The 23,323-nt window shown below is 31.2% G+C and overlaps 2 protein-coding genes across 2 annotated transcripts; one reads left to right on the top strand and one right to left on the bottom strand.

The window, feature by feature from the left end:
- Positions 1-993: 993 nt before the first annotated feature.
- Positions 994-5,185, bottom strand: LOC142606563 (loganic acid O-methyltransferase-like). The gene is made up of 4 exons (XM_075777879.1): positions 5,164-5,185; positions 3,083-3,163; positions 2,077-2,736; positions 994-1,335 (listed from the first exon to the last, which is right to left on the bottom strand). The coding sequence occupies exons 2-4, from the start codon at positions 3,137-3,139 to the stop codon at positions 994-996; spliced, it is 1,059 nt and encodes a 352-aa protein (XP_075633994.1). The 5' UTR covers positions 3,140-3,163; positions 5,164-5,185.
- A 10,740-nt stretch (positions 5,186-15,925) lies between these two features.
- Positions 15,926-18,563, top strand: LOC142607158 (loganic acid O-methyltransferase-like). The gene is made up of 3 exons (XM_075778584.1): positions 15,926-16,108; positions 16,693-17,352; positions 18,067-18,563. The coding sequence occupies exons 1-3, from the start codon at positions 16,016-16,018 to the stop codon at positions 18,406-18,408; spliced, it is 1,095 nt and encodes a 364-aa protein (XP_075634699.1). The 5' UTR covers positions 15,926-16,015; the 3' UTR covers positions 18,409-18,563.
- Positions 18,564-23,323: the final 4,760 nt, after the last annotated feature.

Genomic DNA, 23,323 nt, shown 5'->3' with positions numbered 1-23,323 from the left:
TTTTAACCCTTTCAGCCAAACTTTCCAGCATTTTCTCCATGTTTGAAACTATTTAGGGATATGCCCCTGTTTGGAAACTCGATTTGGCAAAAATCGAGTTGCTTGAAAAAACTTGCATGGAACTCGAGTTCCATGCAGGTTTTTATTTTATTTATTTTATAAGTTTGATTGCCTATAACTTGATTTTCTAAAAATCAAATTTTTCATTGAAACTCAATTTTTAGAAAATCGAGTTTAAAACATGGACATATCCCTAAATAGTTTCAGATAGAGGGCATTTTGCTGGATTTTTTCAACAAAAGGGGTATATTCCCATTTTGGCCTTGGTTTGTACTTATTCAAACTATTCATATCCAGTGGTTTCATTGAGTTTTTCAAAAAGATAGGTTAAATTTGTTATCTATTGACTCAGTCTTTAGTCTAAGTGTAAGTTGAATTGTTTTTGTGTTTCATAGCTTACATTTAATCATTTAGTCTAAATGTCAGATTGCAGACACTTTATTTAACTTTTTGCTGAAACTATAGATATAAGCTCAAAGCTAAAAGCTAAATTAAATAGGATTTTATTAATGAATACTTTAAGAGTAGATGTATCTAATACTTTATTATATAATACATTTATATATTTATTGAAAAATAAACGCAATCTATAAACATGTATCCAAAAAAACACATACAATCACAATAAATTTGTGCATGTAAAGTCAATAAATCATTAACACACGTATTACTTTTTTTTTTTTTTTTTGAGAAACAAACGCACACACACACATACACACATATATACAGAAGAAGGGAAATGAGATAAGTGAATACACTTATATACTCACGTATTACTTTTTGTTATAAAAAGCATGCATTATATCTCATAATAAGTATCATTTTCATAATAATTAACCAAATATAGGTGCTTGAATAGAGATAGTTGCTTATACAGAGTATTCTCTTTTTATTGGGAGTCATAAGATTTTTTGGTCGAAATATAATTGGAATCTAAATTTTACGTTTAAGGAGGACAAACAATTCAATTGTTTTATCGATTTCTGGATTTAAGAAAAAGGAAGACCTTGCAAATTTCTCAGTGTAGCGATCGAACAATTCATCAATTATCTCATTTCCAAACTGCTTTACAAGTAATCCTTCAAAGAGGGCTCTCAAAAATAAAGCACGCATCGATGGGCTCTGCAAGGTAACATGCTTTTTCTGGTTTTTCAATATTGCCATTCTCTCAAAGCTGAAATACTCACTTCTTTCAACCAATGCCTTCAATTCCTTAGGAGTTGGGTAATAAAGCGGAAAATTGAATGTATCCACTTTTGCTTCATTGACTAATCCCTGCAATTGGAAACCATGATCAATGCCTTATCAAAAGAATAACTTTGTCATGAAGCAATGTTTTGCTATCAAGGTCGGTTTGATACAATTTTCAACATAAGAAGATGAATTTAATTTGGAATTCATTTATGAGATTTTCATTTTTATTTTTTAAAATTATATTTGTTTAAAATTTAGCAATAGAATTTTTCAATAGTTTGATAGTAAAACACTACTTTAATGAAAAACCTCTTGTAAAGATAATTTCTCAATGGAAATTAAAACTTTCTAGTAAAGATAGTTTTCGCGTTTTCCTATATTTGGTAGTATTAGAAAATCTAAGTTAAAGGAAATTGTTAAAAATATAACTTGTTTCTAATGATTTTTTTTTTTTTTTTGTGAAAAACAACTTTATCTCATGCCACGCTAAAAATAAAGGAAGTTAAAATGTAATATGGAAACTATTGAAAAGAACTCTATCTCATTTTGAGGTCATTATTAAATATAAGAAAATAAGATAGTTTTCCAAAACATACATTTTGGAAAACAAAACATTTTTTTAGAAAATATTAATGTTGAAGCAAACGGAGTATTAGCCTTCATAGGCAAAGATATATTCTATCAAAATTAAATTAACAATAGATTTCATATCAATCATATATGTAAAAAAACAAAAAACAACATAAACTTGACTTGTGCAAATAAGAATAAGTTTAAAGGTAGGAGAGAAAAAGAGAAGGAATCGAAGGAATATTTACTTACCACTTTAGCCATGTCCATTAGGCAAGATCCTAGCATATCTATCTCTATACCAGTATGTGAGTCAGAGTTGCTCATAACATCAGGGATGCCTGATAGGAAAAGTGCCAGTAGCCCTCCACTCACAAGCTCTTGTGCTCTAGCAAATAGGATGGACTCCATATCCTTGGCAAATTGAGTTGCGTAGGCATCCTTAACTTCCTTTGGTGCATTTGTGTAGAAAATCCTCCCTTTATTCCAAGCAGGTGAACCTTCATCCATAACATCCACGGGGATGTTTGACAGCCAGTGTACTGCAGAAGAGGAGTAAATAAAATGAAGAGATGCCTTGGGAAACAAGAGGCCATGGAAAGAACCCGGTACCCCAGCCGCAAAGTATTGTCTATTGGGAGGAAGGGACTTGAAAAGAGTATTGAAATCATTGGAGACCTGGTCGTTGAAGAACACTACAAAATCTGGGATTTTACTATTTCCTCCTTTTGATATGTATTTGAGTTTAATAGCTTCTACTATGTTTTGCATTGCCCTGAAGGTATTGGGTCCTGTAGAACAACCCAAGTCTGCTATACATATTGGGTTTGGAGAAGTTGGGAAGGTGTTGATGTCAAACTGATTGGCTATGGCCTCATTGATCTTTTCTGTGGCAGCTTCCACAATCCCTCTCTACAGCACAAAGTGATGATTAACATTTTTTATATTGATCATAATAATTAGAATCACGAAAGTTTTATCTCAAAATAAATTAAATAAACCATCAAAGTATCTAACGTAAAAATACTCATCAATTGCAACGTTAAACAATTCTTTGAATTACCCATTTGATCCCCAGTTCTCAATGAACATAATAATTTTAATAAGATAGCCTAGCACAAACCACCCAGCCATTTTCATATAAGTTGTAGTTGCTTCAACAAACACCATTTTTTTTTTTTTGATAGGAACAAACACCATTAAATGGAGATGTGGTACAAACCCAATAGGAAATAAAATAGATCGAAAAGTATATAACCTGATAGGTGGAGTTTTGAACATAGCTGTCAGGGCCCTCTCCTCCTTTCATTGCCATATGTGTCTTTATGTCTTCAGATGTCTGTTGAGAGCGGTTGTTGTTATAACAGCATAATGGTTGATGCACTATTTAGGAGAAAGGTGTTCACCAATAAATTATTTCTTCAATTTTATCGTCCAAAAGATTCACTTTCAACTTCACAGATTGACCTTGCCAACTTATACTTAAGCACTATATGCTCAAAAAAAAAAAAAAAAACCTTAGCAGTTAGCAGTTAACACGACACTGCTTGAATGTTTACTTGAAGCAAGGCTAGGAACTAAAAACGTGGAATCCCAATATTTAAAAAAGAAAAAAAAAAAAAAAAAAAAAAGAAAACAAAAAGAGAAGAAGAGAAAGTGGATTCCCGATTATCCCAAAGTAAAGAACGTCGATTTTTAAGAGAGAGAGAGAGAGAGAGAGAGAGAGAGAGAGAGAGAGAGAGAGAGAGAGAGAGAGAGAGAGAGAGAGAGAGCCGAGTGAGAGAGACATGGAATCCAAGTATTTTATCAAATTATTTCTTTTTCTTTTTGGTATTCTATCAAATTTCTTTTTCTTTTTGAAGTTAATTTCTATTTCATTTGATAAATAAAATAGATACAAAGTATTTTATTTTAATGTTGTTGGTGATGTTCTTCATAGATAGACGGTCATCTAGAAATTCAACAAAATTTTGAAGCCAAGTGAGAGAGACATGGAATCCAAGCGTATACTTTCTCTTGATGTTGATGGAGTTCTATTTGGGAACTTCTTTTTTTAATTAGCGATAAAAGGAGAGTTACAAAGTTTTCCACGTTATTTATCTTACTACAGATGGAGTTCTATTATTGTTGATGTTGATGTTGATGTTTTTCTTTTGAGAATCAATTATTTTTAATGCTCTCCATAGATAAGCTTACAATTGTTTTTTTTTTTCTTTTCATTTTTTGTTACATAGCAAATTTAATGTTTTTGTTATTAACTATTAACTTGTAGAATTTTTTTTTTTGAAAGAATTAATTATTAAATTCAAATCATTTGTGCATTTACTAAAGGACAAAGTTTAGCTAAAATTAGTTGTAAGCTAAAGCTACGACCTTACACAATAAAATAAATGTTACTACATATTTTAAAATTTTAACAATTGAATTGCATGTTCTTTATGCTCTTAAATTCTTAATATATATGTCAAATTTTGTATCAATCGAATATTATATAATATATAAGCTTATATTTTATGCATAATTTCAAACTACAAAAACTTGTAATTTGAATAATTTATTGATAACATAGTTATTGATATTTAATTTTTTAAAAATTTTGCAAGTATGAAGAATATAAGAAGAAGATGTCATCCAATTGTGAATTTGTCAAAATTCACCTTCAATAAAAAGCTATTAGGTAAGATTGTAACTTATGACTATAACAAATTTTGTAGCTAAATTATATCTTTTACCAAATATTTGTTATGTGTGTGTATATATACACACAAGTTATTCTTTTAAACAAAAAAAAAAAAGAAAAAAAAAAGAAAAAGATAATAATTAATAGAGGACGAAGTAAAATAACAATAATAAATCCGGTATGTAATAAGGGTGTCATGGTAAAGGCTGCTTTTAGGGTAATTGTTAATAAATCATTTTAGGAAAATTTCAACACTATTTTAGTAAGAAGTAGAAAAAGTTGTCAAAACATTAAAGGGTGTTTGGTAGGGTAGTTTAAGATGAAATTTTTGTAGTTTTTTTAAATTTGTGTGGGTGAAAAAGTGTATAAAATTGTTTAAAATGTAAAAATATGAGTTTGAGCAAACAAACCAAACAGATCTTAATTAATTTATTTTTTATAAAGTATTTCTTAAAATAATTTATTAACAAATATGCATAAAGCATAGGTTAACATTTCTCGTATAATATAATATATTTTCTCTCAAATAAATAGTGTTTTTTTTCCTTCACAACATCTCTACTTAAAATATTTATAAATCATAATAAGTTTGAAGAAAAAAATCGTGTAAAGTACAGGCAATAACTAATGATTGTCAAACATTCAAAAGTCATAGTTACCTTTATTTTTTGCCGGATCTGTTTGTTTGGGGAGAGATTGATGAGATGGCTTGAAATAGACCAGAGGCTTTTTCAATCTGCTTGTTTGGAGGGTGAATAAGTGAAGTAAGAGAGGTTGATGAAGTGAGGCAGAGGGAGCAAGAGAGAGTGGTGCTTAAGAAGTGAGAGGAGGCGAAAGAGACAGACGAAGAGTCGGTGAGTGTCAACGGTTCGGTGGGGTTCATTTTTTTAGGCGAGGTTCATTTTTTTAGGCAAAACGTACAGATAGAGTTTAAATTTTAATTATTTTATTCTAAAACATAAAAGACAAAGTTGTCTTTTCAGCAACTAGGAAAGAACTATGTGGAATATTCTCTTTTATTTGTTTTCAATGATTTTTAAATAAATTAGTTTATTAAACCTTTTGAATTATTATCTGTCTTGTAAGATTTGTTAAAAACTAATAAGAGAAATTCTACTTTATTTATTTATTTATTTATTTATTGAGAAAGAAGAGAAATTCTACTTAGTCTTTACTCTTTATTTTTTAATCAAGATATATTCAAATATTTTTAAACATTATATGATTTTAATCAATATTACTAAATTTTGTATATTTAATTAATTAAATTTTATATTATTAATTATTAAAATAATTATTATTTCATCACAGTTTAAGTTTAGTTAAATCTCAATTTGATCTTAAAAACTTTGAACATACCTTCTTTGCAATATTTTGAACAGTTCGATTTTTAAAACCATACAAATAATTAGATTTATTTGGTTGGAATTATAGTAGAATTTAATTTTTGCATTCAAGAAGGAAAAACAATATGATTAGCTTCTGGATTTAAGAAAAATGAGGATCCTTCAACTTAATTTGTGAGGGAAGCGATTAAACAACTCATCCAGGATCTCAATTCCAAAATGTTTTTCAATTATTCCTTCCAACGAGGGACTCTACAAGACAAGGCATTTCTCCTGGTTATTCAATACTTCCATTCTCTTAATGCTGAAATTTCCATTTCTTCCTATCAATGCCTTCATCTTCTTGGGGGGAGTGTAATACGCTGGCACATTAATGAATCCACATTTCTCCTGGTTATTCAATACTTCCATTCTCTTAATGCTGAAATTTCCATTTCTTCCTATCAATGCCTTCATCTTCTTGGAGGGAGTGTAATACGCTGGCACATTAATGAATCCACTTTTTCTTTCTCTTTGCAATAAAAAACTACCTTAACAGCCAAATGTAAAAACCACGGTCTATGCTAACCTTCACCCTATAATTACAACACATTTTTCTATGTACTCTACTATCCGAGATGATATTTGATATCAAATAATACCATATGAGATTTATCAATGGTATCAAAAACTACTAAATATGAGATATGTTAGCAAAAAATGTTATCATAATACAACTTATCAAGCTTCATAGTGATTGATGAAACAGAATCTCGTCGGTTGCTTTGGGGTTTGTCCAGATGGTGTCGGTTGTACTCTGACGAACCTATGGAAGCAAGAACTCACTCGAATGGTCACCGGTGTGGTGCCTGCCACAACGCCTCCGATGCCAAAGTCAGTGTGAAAGAAGGTAGCAGTCAAAATATCAAGAATAACTTAGTATATGATGTGATGTTGTATGTACCTCGTATGGGTGTTGTATGGGCTTTATATATCCTTGTGGACTATAGCCGTTGGGGTGTTAATGTCTCCCCTGATAACGTCTCTGGCGGAGTAATGGGTTTTAATGCGTTCCCACCGGTTCGTCTAGCTGGTGCTGTAACGGTCCGGGACATTATTAGCAGCATTGAATGGCCTTAATGTTCTCGTCAATGACACAGATGATCGGTCAGGTTCGTCTGTGGAGGCAGACTCGTCTATGTTCAACTTCGTCAGTCCCATCAGTGATCATGTTTGGTAATATCCAGATGCAACCGACATGAGTTGATTGACGTCCAATTACAAGAGGAAGGTTAGATAAAATTTGTAAATACATATTTATAGAAAATTTTAAGATGGTATACTTTTTTTTTTTAAATAAAATCATAAATACAATAATTTTCACAACATTTTCATAATAGATATGTCATATGTATATTGATGTCAAAGTGATTGGCTATGGCCTCTTGATCTTTTCTTTGGCAGCTTCCACAATTCCTCTTAGCAGAAAAGGGGTTTTTAATATTCATCATTATTAGAACCATGAAATCATCTAAGAGTAGCAGAATTTGGAATGTTAATTTCTTAGAAAATAATTAAATAATTTTGGGTGATTAGTTGCAAAACACTACCACTCTCAAATTGTTATTTCCACTATATTTTATCAGGAGAATTTAACATTAAAATGCTCATCGGCATTTGGTTGTCTTTATGCATTGAATTATCCATCCTCAGCTTTTTATGAACAAATGCGTTCTTATGTCTCATAGGTGGTGGGGCTTATAAAATAGTAAATGACAAAATAATTTAGTTCCAAACTAGTTTGTAACTGTCTTTTTCAATTCATTAAGTGACATGTGACTAAGAGTTTAAGACTAGTTTGGAAGCGCGTTTTCTAGCAGTGCGTTTTTGGATAGTGGGTCTCGTGCACTGTTCACGGGATCTGCAAATACTTTTTTCAGCAAAATTTTCATTAAAACTGGGTCCTACAATACTATTCACACATTTAAAAATTATTTTGCTACAATGTTTTTAGTTTTTAGTTTTCAGCAATAAGCAGTATCCAAACAGACTCTAAAACTACACGTGAATAGTTTATTTAGTTGTCACATAAGAGGTTGAAGCTAGATATCCAAACTGGTTTTGAGCTAAAACTTTTCATCAGTAAATAATTTGAGTTGTTCATAAATATCTTCAATTTATGGTTCTTTCAATCACAATGTTAGATTTTTTTTTTCTATGGAAAAAAAATAAATAAAAGAAAATTAGAAAAATGGAAGGTTGTGATTGATATATTTGATAGACAATAATCTGTTCACTAGATAAATGTAAAGCCAATTTTGCTGCTTGAGTTGAAAATCTTCCTATATGAGTGTCTATAGAAAAAAGTATTTCCTTGGAGTGTTTATTGTTTCTCCTTTTGGTTGTTTTTTTGATGAATGATAAAGTTTAACTACAAAATTAATTGTAACCTAAGGCTACAACCTTAATAAAATAAACATTATTACATATTTTTGAAAATCTGAATTGTATGTTTTTTACGCTCTTAATACACATGTCAAACTTTGTGTCAATCGGATATTATTTATCATATGATTTATAAGCTTATATTTTATGTATTATTTTAAACTACAAAAACTTACAATTTAAACAATTTTTTGATGACATAGCTATTAATCTTTAATTTCCTAATTTGCAGACATGACTTCTATTTCATAAGACATGGCACCCAATCCAATTTTGTTTATTATTTAGACTTGGTTGAAAATTATTATATGCTCATCCAGGTAACAATCTGATCTATCTGTTGGTGTTCCAGTTGTACATTAACATCAAGTGCTAGCCTATTTCCCAAATTTAAGTTGCAATTTTGCATGTACTACAGAATATTTGCAGCTCAGACTTTGGCTACGTATTGCTATGATAGAGATGGTTGGAAATCTACAGACCTATGAGTTAGGTTTGTCTAGAATCGAGAAGTCTAGCAAGAGCAAGAGCATGGCACTGAAGGCCAAGAGCAGCGAGACGGAAGAATCTTCAGATGATAAAGATTCTAAGATGAAGTCCTACATCACCAGGCAATTTAAGAAGTTCATGAAGAATACCAGTGGGAGGAGCTTTGACAAGGACCATAGGCAATCCAATTCTTCTCAGTTCAAGGGCCAAGACAAAGGGAAGAGGGATACTAGGAATGGCAGTAAATACACTGTTCCTACTAGACCTAAGTGTTTTGGGTGCCAAGGCTTCAGACACATGAGATAGGAGTGCCCTACATATCTCAAAACTATTGGGAAAAGCATGACACTTGCTGCTACATTGAGCGACACCGAGCCTGAAGATGATTTCAACAATGAGAATGACAGAATTTTGAATGCCTTTACTGCCATAGTCAATCCTACTGAGGGGATTATTGAAGATGTGGATGAAGAAGAGGAATTAGTGGAGTCCAAGTTTGAGAAGATGGATGAACAAGATAACATCCACACAGCCTATGCAAAGTTAAACAAGGTCTTAGAAAAGCATAAGAAGTTGTATAGGTTGATCACCAAGAAGCTCAGTGATGTGGAGCTTGAGCGTGAAGAGCTTTCCACAAAGATTGATAAAGCCAATCAACTATTGAAGCACTAAGGTTTGAAAATAACTTCTTGGCTGAAAAGATCAAGAAGCTTGAGGCAGAACTGTTCCAAGTTAGAGCTCAGCTGGAAAGGACTTTAAGCGCTAAGCTGGAAAGGACTTTAAGCGCTAAGCTCGATGAAATGCTCAGTCTACAGAAATCTGCTGTCGATCGAACTAGTTTAGGGTATGATCTCTCTTCTTCTAATATTACTTCTTCTAGTACTGCTATTTTTGTTCCTCCTAGTAATAAAGTTGAAATTGAGAACACTAATGTCAAAAATGAAGTAGCTAGTGAGAACATAGACAAGGGTAAATCTATCTTTGGAGTACCTCCAAAGCAGGATAAGAAAGACGTTAAAAATCTTAGGGCTAAGAAGGCTAATTCTTAAAAGCCTAAACAGAAGAAGCAGCATCTCTGTCATCACTGTAGAGCAGCTAGTCATACACGACTGAATTGCTATTAGTGGTTAGCCACTCAAAATAGCAATAGCATGATTGCATCGGGAAACTAGAATCAATTTCCATCCTCCTTTGCTTCTCTTGGAGATCTTCTTAAATCCCTCATGTTCCTTTCAAACTTGAACGGTTTCAATTCTTCCCCTTCACCGCCGGTTTAAGGGTTTACGAAAAAGGAAATGTTCTTCCAAGGTGTGGAAGGAAAAGGGTTCCAAGTGATTTAGTCACTTTCTCTCTTTTTATCCCCTTCTTGTTTTTGGTTTTACATTACTTGTGTGTTTTGCTTTAATGTTTTGAGTCAGTTTAGTTTTATGCATTGCCTTTGTTTTGTTTTACATGTTTTTGTTTGTTAGTTTTCAGTTTTATTTATTTTGTTTTTGATATAAAAATTTAAAAAAATTGAAAATTTTAGAAAAATACAAAAACAGTGTGTATGTGTACATTGGTTTTTGTGAACCTTAAATGGCCATTGAAACAGAGTTCTCTAAACTTTGTATCTCTTCTAGCTTAGATGAGCATCTCTATGCACAACTAAGCAAGTGAGCTTTGTGGCTCTTTGTTTGTGATGAGTAAGGTTAAGTGATCTCTTATACTTAACACTTGTATCACTCTTTTTGACGGGAAGGACTAGAAAACCCTAAGAAAAATGCATAATTGTGGGTTATCAACCTCAGTATGAATGTGGTAAGTGTTTGGGTTATCAACCTCTCAAGGATTTGGAAATAAAGAGATAGGAGTAGAGGAAAACCACAATGGATAGCGTAGAAAATTGTGGTATGACAATCTCACACTATCAAGGGTTTGAGACTAGGGTTTTCTCTTTGAAAGCTCTCCACTCAATATGTGGGTAATGATGGTATATATAGTGTGTATGAGGATATAGTAGAGCAGATAGGACAAAATAGCAAAACAGACTGTTTCGCGGGTATCTCGCGGGAAGGTCTTACCCACGAAACACTCGCAAAAACCAGCTGTTACCATTTATCATGACTTTTCGCATTCTAGTCATGTGCTGGGCACATGCATCACTTCGCAGGATAGCTAGTCGCGAGCTACCCGCGAAAACTCCTTTGTCTTCAATAGATGCCTTGAGTCTTCACACTCTGTCTCTCACGCACAACCCTTACAAATAAATCCCGCATAAAATATAAGGTACAAAAGATTGAATAGAATTACAATCAAATTTGGCACGAAATTAAAGCCAACACATAATAGTTGTAAATTACAACTTTAAAAAGTATACTACAATCTTCTAAATAGAAGTACCAAAATATAACATATTGAACCAAGGCAAAAGTCAAGATCAACAATCATTAGTTTTGAAGAAGACAAAAGCTTATGTGATTACATGAAAGAGGAGTTCTTGACAAAAAATCGAACCATTGGTCATGTATTGTGATGCTCAAATTGATAGAGTGTGTGTTGTATAGATGTGTTTGAAGTCCCGCATCAATCATTTATTGGGATGATCCTAGTTATTACAAATGGTATTAAAGTCAACCTAATAATTCCATGTGGGATCAAGATGTCAAAGATATTTAAATAGAGTTCGTTATCACCTAGATTAATTAGGGATTGATTAAGTGTGTTGTGTAAGTGTATTTTGGATTTCACATCACACATATAGCCTTATAGCTCAATGATATCATCTCTTCTCCTTTATGAAAATAATCAAGATTCAAATTATAGTATGTATTTGACATCACTTGGAAATAATATATTGGTGAACACTTTTCTTAGACGACTAATATTGCATCAATTGTAATGCTCTTATAATGACAATTATTTTCAACAAACATATTAAGACATGCACGTAGAAATATATAGCAAGAATTTATATGTGAATTTCTGTCTCTGAGAGAGAGAGGACCTATGGATTGCCTGAATCTGAATCATACACAATGAACGGGGGAGAGGGCTCTAACAGCTATGCTCAAAACTCCACCTATCAAATATACTTTTTGATCTATTTTCCTATTTGGTGGTTTGTATCACATCGCCATTTAATGGTGTTCGTTAAAGCAACTACAACTTTTTAAATATATGTTGCACCATAAAATGATTGATATTGACCTACTCAATGACAATCACTGCGAATTACTAATCACAATGCACCAAAAATCAGTACCTTCCTAGGTTAGGATTGCAGCTATGATTTTTTTTTTTTTTTTAAGAACTTGAAGATATTTATGAACAACTCCAGTCATTTATTGTTGAAAATTTTTAGTTAAAAACTCATTTGAATATTTTACTTCAACCTATTATGTGGTGATTAAAGAGATTATTTATGTGTAGTTTTAGTTACATATTACCTAATGAAAAAAAAAAAAAAACTCCAAACTAATTTGGAATCAAATTATTTTATAGCCCCACCCATGAGACATAAGAATGCATTTGTTCTTAAAGAGCTAAGGATGGATATATAATTCAATGTATAAAGACAACCAAATGCCGAAGATCGATGAGTCTTTTTATTTTAAATTCCCCTGATAAAATATAGTGGATAAAGTCTAACAATTTGAGGGCAAGATGGTGTTTTGAAACTAATCACCCAAAATTATTTAAATTTATTTCTAAGAAAATAACCTTCCAAATTCCTATACCCTTAGATTATTTTTATGGTTCTAATCTATATATATAATATAAAATGAAAGATGTTTGATTATTTGTTGACTTCCTTATATTATGCCATATAAGCGTTGGAGTCTTCACAATTTTTCACATCATTATTATTTTTCAAATTTGATTTATTCTCTTTATTATTTATTTTGAAGAACCCTACTCCAAGTTTCTAAAATCTCTACACATGGTGAAACCCTTAAGCTTCAATTGCCACCTTCCTTCTCTCTCACTCCAATCCAATATCTTATCTCCAACGAAGATCCAGAAAACCCGATTTCTTTGGTCCATTACAAACGTAATGCTTCTTTTCCTCTTTATCTTCTCTATGAATTTAAGTTCTTTTGTCTTTTTTTTTTTCTTTGTTCTTCGTTGCAATTTTTGTGCAATGCGAATTCAAAGACCGATCAAAGAGCCACCTTGTAAATGAAGAGAGGCCATTGGGTTAAATTGTCTTTTGTGTGCGTTGCATGACTGCACAAGTACGAATTGTATTTTTTTTTTAATCAAATTTATTTATTTTTTCTCATATTTGAGGTCTTTTTGTTTAACCAAAACCCTAGCCATGCTACTCTCTCTACATTAATATAGTACCCCTTCTCTTTGAATCTCCATATTGCTCAAATCTTAGTATCATTTTTTTTTTTGTTTATTTATGTTAATTTTCTTATTCTAAGAATGAGGACACAAGTTTCGTTCTAGGCTCAGTGGTACTTTTTTGGCTGTGACATAGCAGGATTTTGTTTGAATATTTAGATATTGTTGTATAAAACATTGCTAGAATTTTGTTTGTTTGATTTCTTAGTTAATTATATCAACTCTAAGTTTGTTCTTTATTATGATTTATGGATTTTTTTTTTTGTTGAAAATTTGCAATATAATCCTAAATGCTAAAATATAAAAAATCACATAAAAATTCAAAAATTAACCAAAGATAAAAATTAAATCCCATTTCTTGTCCTAAATCACTAATTGGCTTGCTTAAAATTTAAGTAACACTTAAAGTCTTTAAGTACCACATAAAATTTAAGTTAAAGACATCATACAAAGAAATGATATTCTCGGTTACAGAACAGATGTGTTGCAAACACTCCTAAATGAACTTCGAAGATCAAAGGTGCAACAAAATGCCCCACCATTGGGTTCTATGCTAAATAGCATGAGAAACATGATAAGAATGTCCTCTTGATTTCAAATGCTTGTTGGTGCAATGGAGGTGAGAAAGATAGTCTAGCCGTCTAAAATAGTAGTATCACTCACAAATCTTAGAAGATGATGGATCGTCACTTGAAAAATGATCAAATTATCCCTTTCCTCTTTAAGAATTTCTCTACTGATCAGAGCTAATACATAGATGAAGTTCTTTCTATCAAACTTAATAGATCTCATAAGGGAACTCTTAGCGGTTAAGCTCAAGTCTAGTAGTCATAGTGCAAATAAACAGGTAGAAAATTCAAAAATGCAAGCAAGAAAGTAAAAAAAGATTAAGAGATGACCTTAAAGTCTTTGAATGAGTTGAATAATAGTTGAACCGGCTAAAAACAACAAAGAATGTCACTAAAATGGCCTAAATAAGCTCTATTTTGGCCCAAATAAACCACCCGATCCAAGGTATCCAAACACGTTTTTATGAAGTCACATATTTTCTAGCAGTTCCAACCGAGTTCTATTCGATCATATTTTACCTTGGTTCATCTCATTTCATTTGTGCTCGAATGAAAGTGCGTTGGTGGTTCATTTACAGCTGGACTTTTGGTGGAGCAGCCAGGCTAATTGGAAGAGTTAAGGGCACGATCATATCTGGTTAATATCTTTCGTTTTTAGCATGTTTGATCTTTTAGAATATTTGTATGGATCTAATAGCTAAACAATAAACAAAAGAGAATTAGAAACTTTTACAAAAAGCAAAACCCAAAAAGACATTGAATAAAGCTTCAAGATACAAGCTCAATTATATATTATTTTGTTTACTAATTATTTTGTAATACTTTTTTTATTTTTTAGATAGTTTCAACTTTCAACTTATGACGTCCGCTCTTGATAATAATTTTTTATCATTAAACTAAGACACCAATCAGTTTTTGGTGTAAGCAGAGATTGAACCTCAGATCTGTTATTTAACTATCAGAGACTTTACCAGTTGAGCTAACTTGTATTACTTATTAAACCAAATTTAAGAGTATGTTATGATTATTGTAATATATTATTTCATAACATTCATATGTTTCTCATTTTTAATGATCTTATTTGTGAAAATTTGATAATTTTTCATAAGAAATGTTTAAACTACATCTTTCATCTTAAATAAGAGTTGATTCAGCTTTCAAATAATTAAAATTAGGCAAATATTTAAACCTGAACATCTTAATATTTGGTCTTAATTTTTTTCCGTACATCGCATGAGTTAAATGACTAGTTATAATAAATATTAAAAACCTCTTGTTATTTATAAAGAGAAATTGTGAAAGATGCCAAAGAAAAGGTCAAGAGGTTGTAGCCAATCAATTTGACATCAACACATTTATCTATTATAAAAAAAATGTTATGAAAATTATTGTATTTATGAATTTATTTTTAAAAAAAAATTAAAAATGTACCATCTTAAATTTTTTAGTAACTGTGCATCCTACCAATTTTATCTGACCATCCCCTATAATTGGACCTCAATAGACTCATGTCGGTCACATCTGGACATTACCAAACGTGATCAGTATGAAGCTTTGATAAGTTGCAATGTTGCATCATGATCACACTTTGCCAGATCCTACGTCCAACATCAAAAATCCAAACTGCAAACCGCCATAAATTTTTTGTTGTTTTCAAGTACAGAGTCAGTGGCCAGGTCCTCTATGATCTTTGTTTTCTATTGCTGAAACTTTTTCTTGTTCACAGGTTTTCTGTACTAGGGACTGTTTCTGGGACGGCAAATAACTAGTCCAGCTTTGTATTTATCATGACTCGTACAAATCTATCATGCAAATCTTCTGCACAATTTTAGCTTGGTGTGGTTAATTTTTTTAACCAAAAAATAACATTTTGGTCCTGGTTACCGTTAATTTATTCCTTTCATTTTAGTAATAGTCAATTTTGGTCCATTTTATTTTTAATTTGCAATCATTATGGTCCAACTTTGGGGTTTTTTTTTTTTTTTTTTTTTTTCAATTGCTGAATTGATATGTGTATCTACTGGAGTTGAAGATTGATAAATGTGAATTGTCTTATGGTGTTTAGTTACCAAGAAAATATAAGAAAAGCTGTGATTTTATGGTATGGATTAAATTGACAGCAAATTAAAAATAACAATGACCAAATTGACAATGACCTAAAATATTGTAGAGACTAAAATAGAATTTTCGCCTTAATTCTACCTGCTGAGAATAAAAAAATAAATATAGTTTTTACCGTTCCGAGTTGCCTTTATGTTCACATCTTCTCTCAACAAACTCCGAAAGGCACGCGCATAAAAAAAATTACAAATAGCAGGTGCATCTGAGTTTGTGTGTCTCTGAGAGAGAGAATGGAGGACAAAAGGACTCATGAATTGCCTGAATTATATGCACCGAATGGAGGAGAGGGACCTTATAGCTATTCTCAAAACTCCAATTATCAGGTATTCTTTAATATTTAGAACTTTTTTTTTTTCACTTTTCTTGCCATTCATTGGTGTGTTTGTTGAAAGCATCAACGTCTTGTATGAAATCAGTTAGAAACTAAATTAATTTATACTGTCCTGCTTCATAGCAATCACTTGTAATTTCCTAGCACAGTGGACCAAGTTACTTTCCTATGAGAGTCAATGACTATTTTCTACACAGAACCTGGGATGAGTAATTGAAAGTACTGTTTAAGAAAAATAATTGCAGAAGATGAGTATCTTTACATTACATATATTATCCTGAGAGAATATGATGAAAATAACAATTTGAGGGCATGGCAGTCTTTTAATATAAAAGCAAATAAATGTCCTACCTAGTGCATAAAACTTTCATTTTTGCGAAATATAGGAGAGGTGATTGAATGTTGGAAGTATTGTAATATTGATTACTCGGACTTCTTTTGTTTCATTTCCTAGAAAATTACATTCCGAATCTAGCTTATGTTAGAATTCTTTGTCAAATTTAGGTTAACGCAGCCAATCAAAATATATAGTGAATTTCATGGTTCTAATTATGATAATCACCCCTTGTTCTGTAGAGAGGAGTTGTGGAAGCTGCCAAAGAAAAAATCAACGAGGCTATAGCCAATCACTTTGACATCCAGACCTTTTGTGGTACTAAAAACCCAGTTTGTATAGTAGATTTGGGTTGTTCTACAGGAGCCAATACCTTCATTACAGTGCAAAATATAGTAGAGGCTATAAAACTCAAATACAAATCGAAAGGAGTAAATGCTCAAATCCCAGACTTTCTAGTGTTCTTTAATGACAATGTCTCCAATGATTTCAATACTCTGTTCAAGTCCCTCCCTCCCAATAGGCAATACTTTGCAGCTGGGGTACCGGGTTCTTTCCATGGTTGCCTGTTTCCCAAGGCATCTTTGCATTTGATTCACTCCTCTTGTGCACTAAACTGGCTCTCCAAGATTCCCATTGAGATTACGGATGAAAGCTCTCCTGCATGGAATAAAGGGAGAATTCACTACACAAATGCGACAAAGGAAGTTGTGGAGGCTTATGAAACTCAATTTTCCAAGGACATGGAGTCCTTCCTGTTTTCTAGAGCACAAGAGCTTGTGGTCGGAGGGTTACTAGTACTCTTTGTACCTGCCGTCCTTGATGTCATGAGCAATTCTGACACATTTACTGGTACAGAGCTAGACATTCTGGGATCTTGCCTAATGGATATGGCCAAAGTGGTAAGTAAGCAATTCCTCTCCATTAAACCAGGATGACTGATGCCATTGATAATTTAATTGGTTTTTTTCCACATACACTGGTTAGCAGGATATATAGCTAGGATATCATTTTCCATTCCCCCAATCCACCACGTGACAACTCAAATAAGAATTAAAGTGGAATTTTAATCAAATGATTTTAATTAAACATATGATAGGTTTTCTCCACCTACACATGGATAGTCTTATAAAATGTCATGTAATAGGTTAAAGGATTCCTATAACTTGGGTTGGAGAAAAACTTTATTCCAAGTTAGTTCAACTTACACCAAGTGGAATTGAGATATAAATTATCCATCCTAAACTTACAATATTATGCACTTGAAAATATTATACCAGCCTTTAAATTTGAGATCAATTTACAATTTGTCTACTTTACAATTTATATCAATATTAAAATTAGCAAACTAAGGGACACTATTCACCAAAGTTATGAGATATTGACATTAATTTTCCCACAATATGATACTTTGACTAGTTTAGATGGTGGATACTAGATAGACATTGTGAATTAATCTCGAATAAGGGTACTGTTGGTTGCAATTTCTATAGTCTAGGCTAGAGTGTATATAAAAATTCCTTGTAAGTCGACACTAGACAATAGCAATTGTAGGATGAAGGTTAGCATAGACCGTGGTTTTTACATTAGGTTATTAAGGTTGTTCTTTATTGTAGGGATTAGTCGAGGAAGCAAAAGTGGATTCTTTTAATGTGCCAGCTTATTACACCCCCCCTAAGAAGTTGAAAGCATTGATAGAAAGAAATGGAAATTTCAGCATTAAGAGAATGGAAGTATTGAATAATCAGAAGAAGCATCTTATCTTGCAGAGCTCCTCGATGCGTTCTTTATACTTGAGAGCCGTATTGGAAGGAATGATTGAAAAACATTTTGGAAATGAGATCCTGGATGAGTTGTTTAATCGTTTCACTCACAAAATTGAGGGATCCTCATTTTTCTTAAATCCAGAAACTGAGAAATTAATTATATTGTTTGTCCTTCTTGAACGCAACAATTAGATTTTTATTGTTATTCCAACAAAATAAATCTTATCATTTGTAATAAACATATAATCTCCCATTGCAATAAGCTAAGAGCCATGTACTTGTAACTCAGTTGATTAGCACCTCCTAATATTTCTAAAAACCCCATGATTCAAATATTTCTTCCTCCAATTATTGATGTATTAAAAAAAAAAAATTGTGTATGCAATTACCACTTATTCATATCTCTAAATTCTAATTTTCTAATCATTTGTAGAATTCTAACATTTATTTTCTTTGATGTCATATTTTGATTCAATCAAGTTAGGGAAATAATAAAAATTTACAACATTCTCAAATTAACCTACCATAGTTAATTAGGAGTGTCCACAAGTTGGATCAAATTGGGTTTGTCCTCAACCCATACCCGACCTAGTGCTCAACCCATCAGGTGGTGGAGAACCATATATATACTCGTTGTCAACCAATAAGGGAGGCCGAATCAGATTCTCATTGGGAGATGTTCAAATTTGGGGAAAACCAATAACGACTAATAACACTATTCTTAAATTTAATTTCAGATTAAAGAAAAAAAAATGTTTCAAATTTTTGCTCATTCATTAAAAAAAATAATAATAAACCTTATCTTCGGGACTTTGGCATTGACAACAAATGAAGTTGTTTTTCATTGCACTTTTCTTCTTTATTAACAACAAATTACACCACCGATACAACCAACAAATTTATATCTACACCTATGATTCTTTCCTCATTCTCTCTATTTCTCTTTCTCCCTGCTATGTTTCTTAGTTCTTCTCTTTGTTCGATCAAGTAGTTGAATAAGTGCTATATAGATTTCCAAGTCCAAAAATCAAGTCCAAGAGATCTTTTAGTGCTTGCTCCAATTCCAAGAGAGTGACCACATATATGATTAAAAGGCCATACACTTCAAAAGCAAAAACTTATATCAGTTTTTTTTTTTTTTCTTAATTTCACATTTACTCCCAACCATGCTCCTAGGTGTTTTAGTGTTTTTCTTTATCATATATATTTACTTGTGGACAAAATTTAGTTACAAAATTAGTTGTAGCGTAAGGCTACAATCTTACTCAATATCTTTTTATTGGAGGTGAATTTTGAGAATTCCACCGTTGGATTACATTTTCTTCTTATATCTTTCATGCTTGTAAAATTTCAAGAAAATTAAAAACCAATAGTTATGTCATCAATAAATTGTTTTAATTGTTAGTTTTTGTAATTTAAGATTATGCATAAAAAATAAGCTTATAGATCATATACTAAATAATATTCGATTAACACAAAATTTGACAAGTATATTAAGAGTGTAAAAAACGTCTAATTCAACTGTTACATTCTCAAAATATCTAGTAATATTTATTTTATTTAGTAAGGTTGTAGCCTTAGGTTACAACTAATTTTATAGTTAAATTTTATCCTTTACTTAATTGATATTACATAAATATAATAAGTTATTATTAATTTGACAAGATGTATGATTAGTTATTTAACTCCATTTGTTTGTGCATTCTATTGTTGATGTCTTACCAATCTTTACAGTAAATTTGGATTAGTTGAAAATAGGAAGGATGGAAAAGATAAAGAAGGAAACTGAGGAGAAAAAGTCATTTATCCTTATTTGGTTGAGTTGAAAACACGGAGAAAAGAAAACGGTGAGGTCCAGTATTTTCCATCTGGCCAATCAAAATGCATCTCTCTAAATTAAAGAGAAAATCGAGTAGAAAATAAAAGAAGAAACCCAAATGACTGTTTTGCCCCTATTCCATGTTGTCTTTCTCTTGCCAAAGCTATGTTTTTCTTTTGGATGCCGAGAAGTTTCTTTCTTCTTAACATAGCTACAGATATGAAAAGAGAATTCAAGCAATGACAAGGTGCTGCGCAGTGCTGCTAGAGGCAAATCATTGAGATTCGTGAATAGTGAATAGAAAAAGAACTAATTGTTCTAATTGGTTAAGGCCCAAATAAATAGGGCCCAAAAAAAAAAGCATCAATTGCTAAAACGTGGAGGCCATGCAAGACTCCACGTATAAGAAAACAAAATTTATTGTTTTTTCAATAAAGTTGTATTGTTTTTTCAATTAGATAACAAAATTTATATTAAAAAAAAAAAAAAACCTGAATTGTTCAAGCGTGGAGGCCATGCATTCAAAAAAACTTGAGATTATAATATACTAGTCGTTAACCTGTACTATGCACGGGAACCTACGTATTTGTGAGATAGACTAACATAATTTTATAAAATCTTAAATTGATTAGGAAACTACTCCATTAATTGCATGATTTAATCTTGTTTGACTTCAACTTGTATTACAAGTTGATGAAGAAGTCATTGCTTGATTTTGCAATAGCTTACAAAAAAATTGTCAAACAATTTCAGATACTGCAAAAAAAATAACTCAAATATTCAAATATTGAAACTTTTAAAAGACCAAAAAATATTAAAGAATTAGATGATTCACTACTTAGAAATTATTGAAACAAAAAAATATATATATATATATATTATATTCAAAAGAATAATTTCAATTATTGCAAGTTTTTTTATCTTGTAAAAACTGATTAAAGAGAGTTTGGTAGTTCATATATGAAAATAACTTTTTAAAAAATATATGAAAAACCATAAAGTAAAAAAAAAATTAACAAAGTAGAGAAGAAGAAAATAACATAAGAAAAACTCATACCTTTACTCAACTTAAAAAGAATATTGCGATTTGCATTACTTTTATAGTATTCATGATTAGTCTCGCAAATTTGGAGAAAAATTATCAACGTTTGAGTTTGAGTTTAAGTTTGATTTGTTAGAGAGATAGACTTTTCACTCCTTGTTAAGTTTGGATTAAACAAAAATAATTTTGTTTAAAAAAAATGATGGGATTGACTTTAAATTAAACTTGTTAGAAAAATAGAGTTTCACTCTTTGTTAAGTTTAGTCTAAACAAAATAATTTTATTTATATATATATATATATATATATATTATAATTAACATTTAAAAAATATATAATAAACCTTTAATTTATTTATCTTGAAAGGCATGAAAGTAAATGTGCATAAATTACATTTTCTAACCTTTCATTTTTCTTCTCAACTAAACAAAAGAATTTTTTATCCTCCCTATTAGGTTCTAAGTACTTAGAAACTAATGTATTAGAGCTCTAATGTGTATTGTTGGCAAACAATGATCAAAACAGATGTCTAGTTATGTTTTAGACTTGCTCAAAGTATGATATTTATGTAAAGTTGGAATCAAGTTAACTGTAGAAGTTACTGTGCATTTCTGCCTGACTCGATCGATCAAGAATTAGACTCGAACAATCGAAAGTTGTGCAGATTTTTTTTTCTGCAGAATTTTCAACTCAGCCCTAAGCCCAAATGACGTGTAGGATTTTATGCTTTTCCCTAGGTATAAAAGACAAACCCTAGTCACGTTTTTCAGGTTGCTCATATTGTTATTTGTGTGAATCTCTTGTGAGATCTGAGAGGTGCTTGCCCTCACACAAGTTTAGGATTATCAAGAAGAAGATTTCTTCGAGAGCTTGATGATCATTCAGTTGCTGCCATAAGAGTTTAAAGATATATAAGTGGGAGTGCTTGTATTTGCTAGAGAATCCAAGAAAGAAGGAGTCCATAGTCTCGGAGCTTGCACGTGGTCGTGTGAGTAAGTTTCTACTAGTGGGTAGCAATAGGATGTTAGTGGTCTAAGTCGCTATTGTACAACTTCGATTCTTTCATAATGGATTCAGGTTTACCTTGAAAATAGCTAGATTAAATCCTCCCCAGGTTTTTTACTAGTTTGGTTTTCCTGGGTCATCATATCTTTGTGCTTTTATATTCCGTACTTTACATTGATATGATTATATGATTGTGTTAACCTAGATCTAGAATTTGGACTAAGTAATAACTTGGCTTGTTAACTTGGTTAATCCAATTGTGTTTTAAAGGGTCTAAATAACTCAACACTCCCAATCAAACACAAATAGAGTAGAAAATAAAATATTTTCTATCCACTCTTAGTTTTCTATCCTCCCAATATTTTCTATCAGCCTAGTACTTTTTCATCCTCCTAACCAAACGAACCCTTAAACTTTCAATAATTTTTTAGACAATTATACAATACAATTATATTGCATACTAAATTGTATTTAGAATATTATTTTAAATTATTGTATATATATTATATAATATAGAAGTTGTATATATAGAAAAAAAAAATTAATCATTCTATTTTTTACTCACCCATGACAAATTCTTAACTCGGCTAGTGCTGTCCCTAGGAAAAAAAAATCTAAAGCAGCCATTGTGATGGCGGATCAATGATATTCGTGAATAGCATGAAATAAAAAAAAGAACAAATTTTTCCAATTGGTTAAAGCCAAAATAACTAGGCCAAAAAATATATATGAAATGCTAAAACGTCATGACCTACACGAATGAGATAATCATTACAAAACTAATAGTTTTGTATTTTTTTTAAATTAGAAAAAAAATTATAAATAAATAAAAAACTGAATTTTTTAAACGTGGAGGCCATGCATTCAGTAGAACCTGAGATTGTAAAATATTATTATAATAAACAATTTTAAAAAAACTTTTATTTATCTCACAGGGGCATAAAAGTAAACAAATTACATTTTTTATCGTCTAATTTTTTTTCCAACTAAATAAAAGAGTTTTTCATCCTCCAGCTTCTTCATCCTCTCAATCAAACGGACCTTAAAATTTTAATCATTTTTTTAGACTATATTGTACAATATGGTTGTATTTTATGTACTAAATTGTATTTAAAATATTATTTTAGATTATTGTATATATAATATGGAAGTTGTATATATAGGGAAATTTTTTTAAAATAATTTTATTCTTTACTCACTCTTAATTGTATATATAATATGGAAGTTGTATTTAAATTTTTT

Source organism: Castanea sativa, chromosome 8 (genome assembly GCF_040712315.1).
Source record: "Castanea sativa cultivar Marrone di Chiusa Pesio chromosome 8, ASM4071231v1".
Classification (NCBI taxonomy): domain Eukaryota; kingdom Viridiplantae; phylum Streptophyta; class Magnoliopsida; order Fagales; family Fagaceae; genus Castanea; species Castanea sativa.
This window is presented reverse-complemented; position numbering and strand designations above follow the sequence as displayed.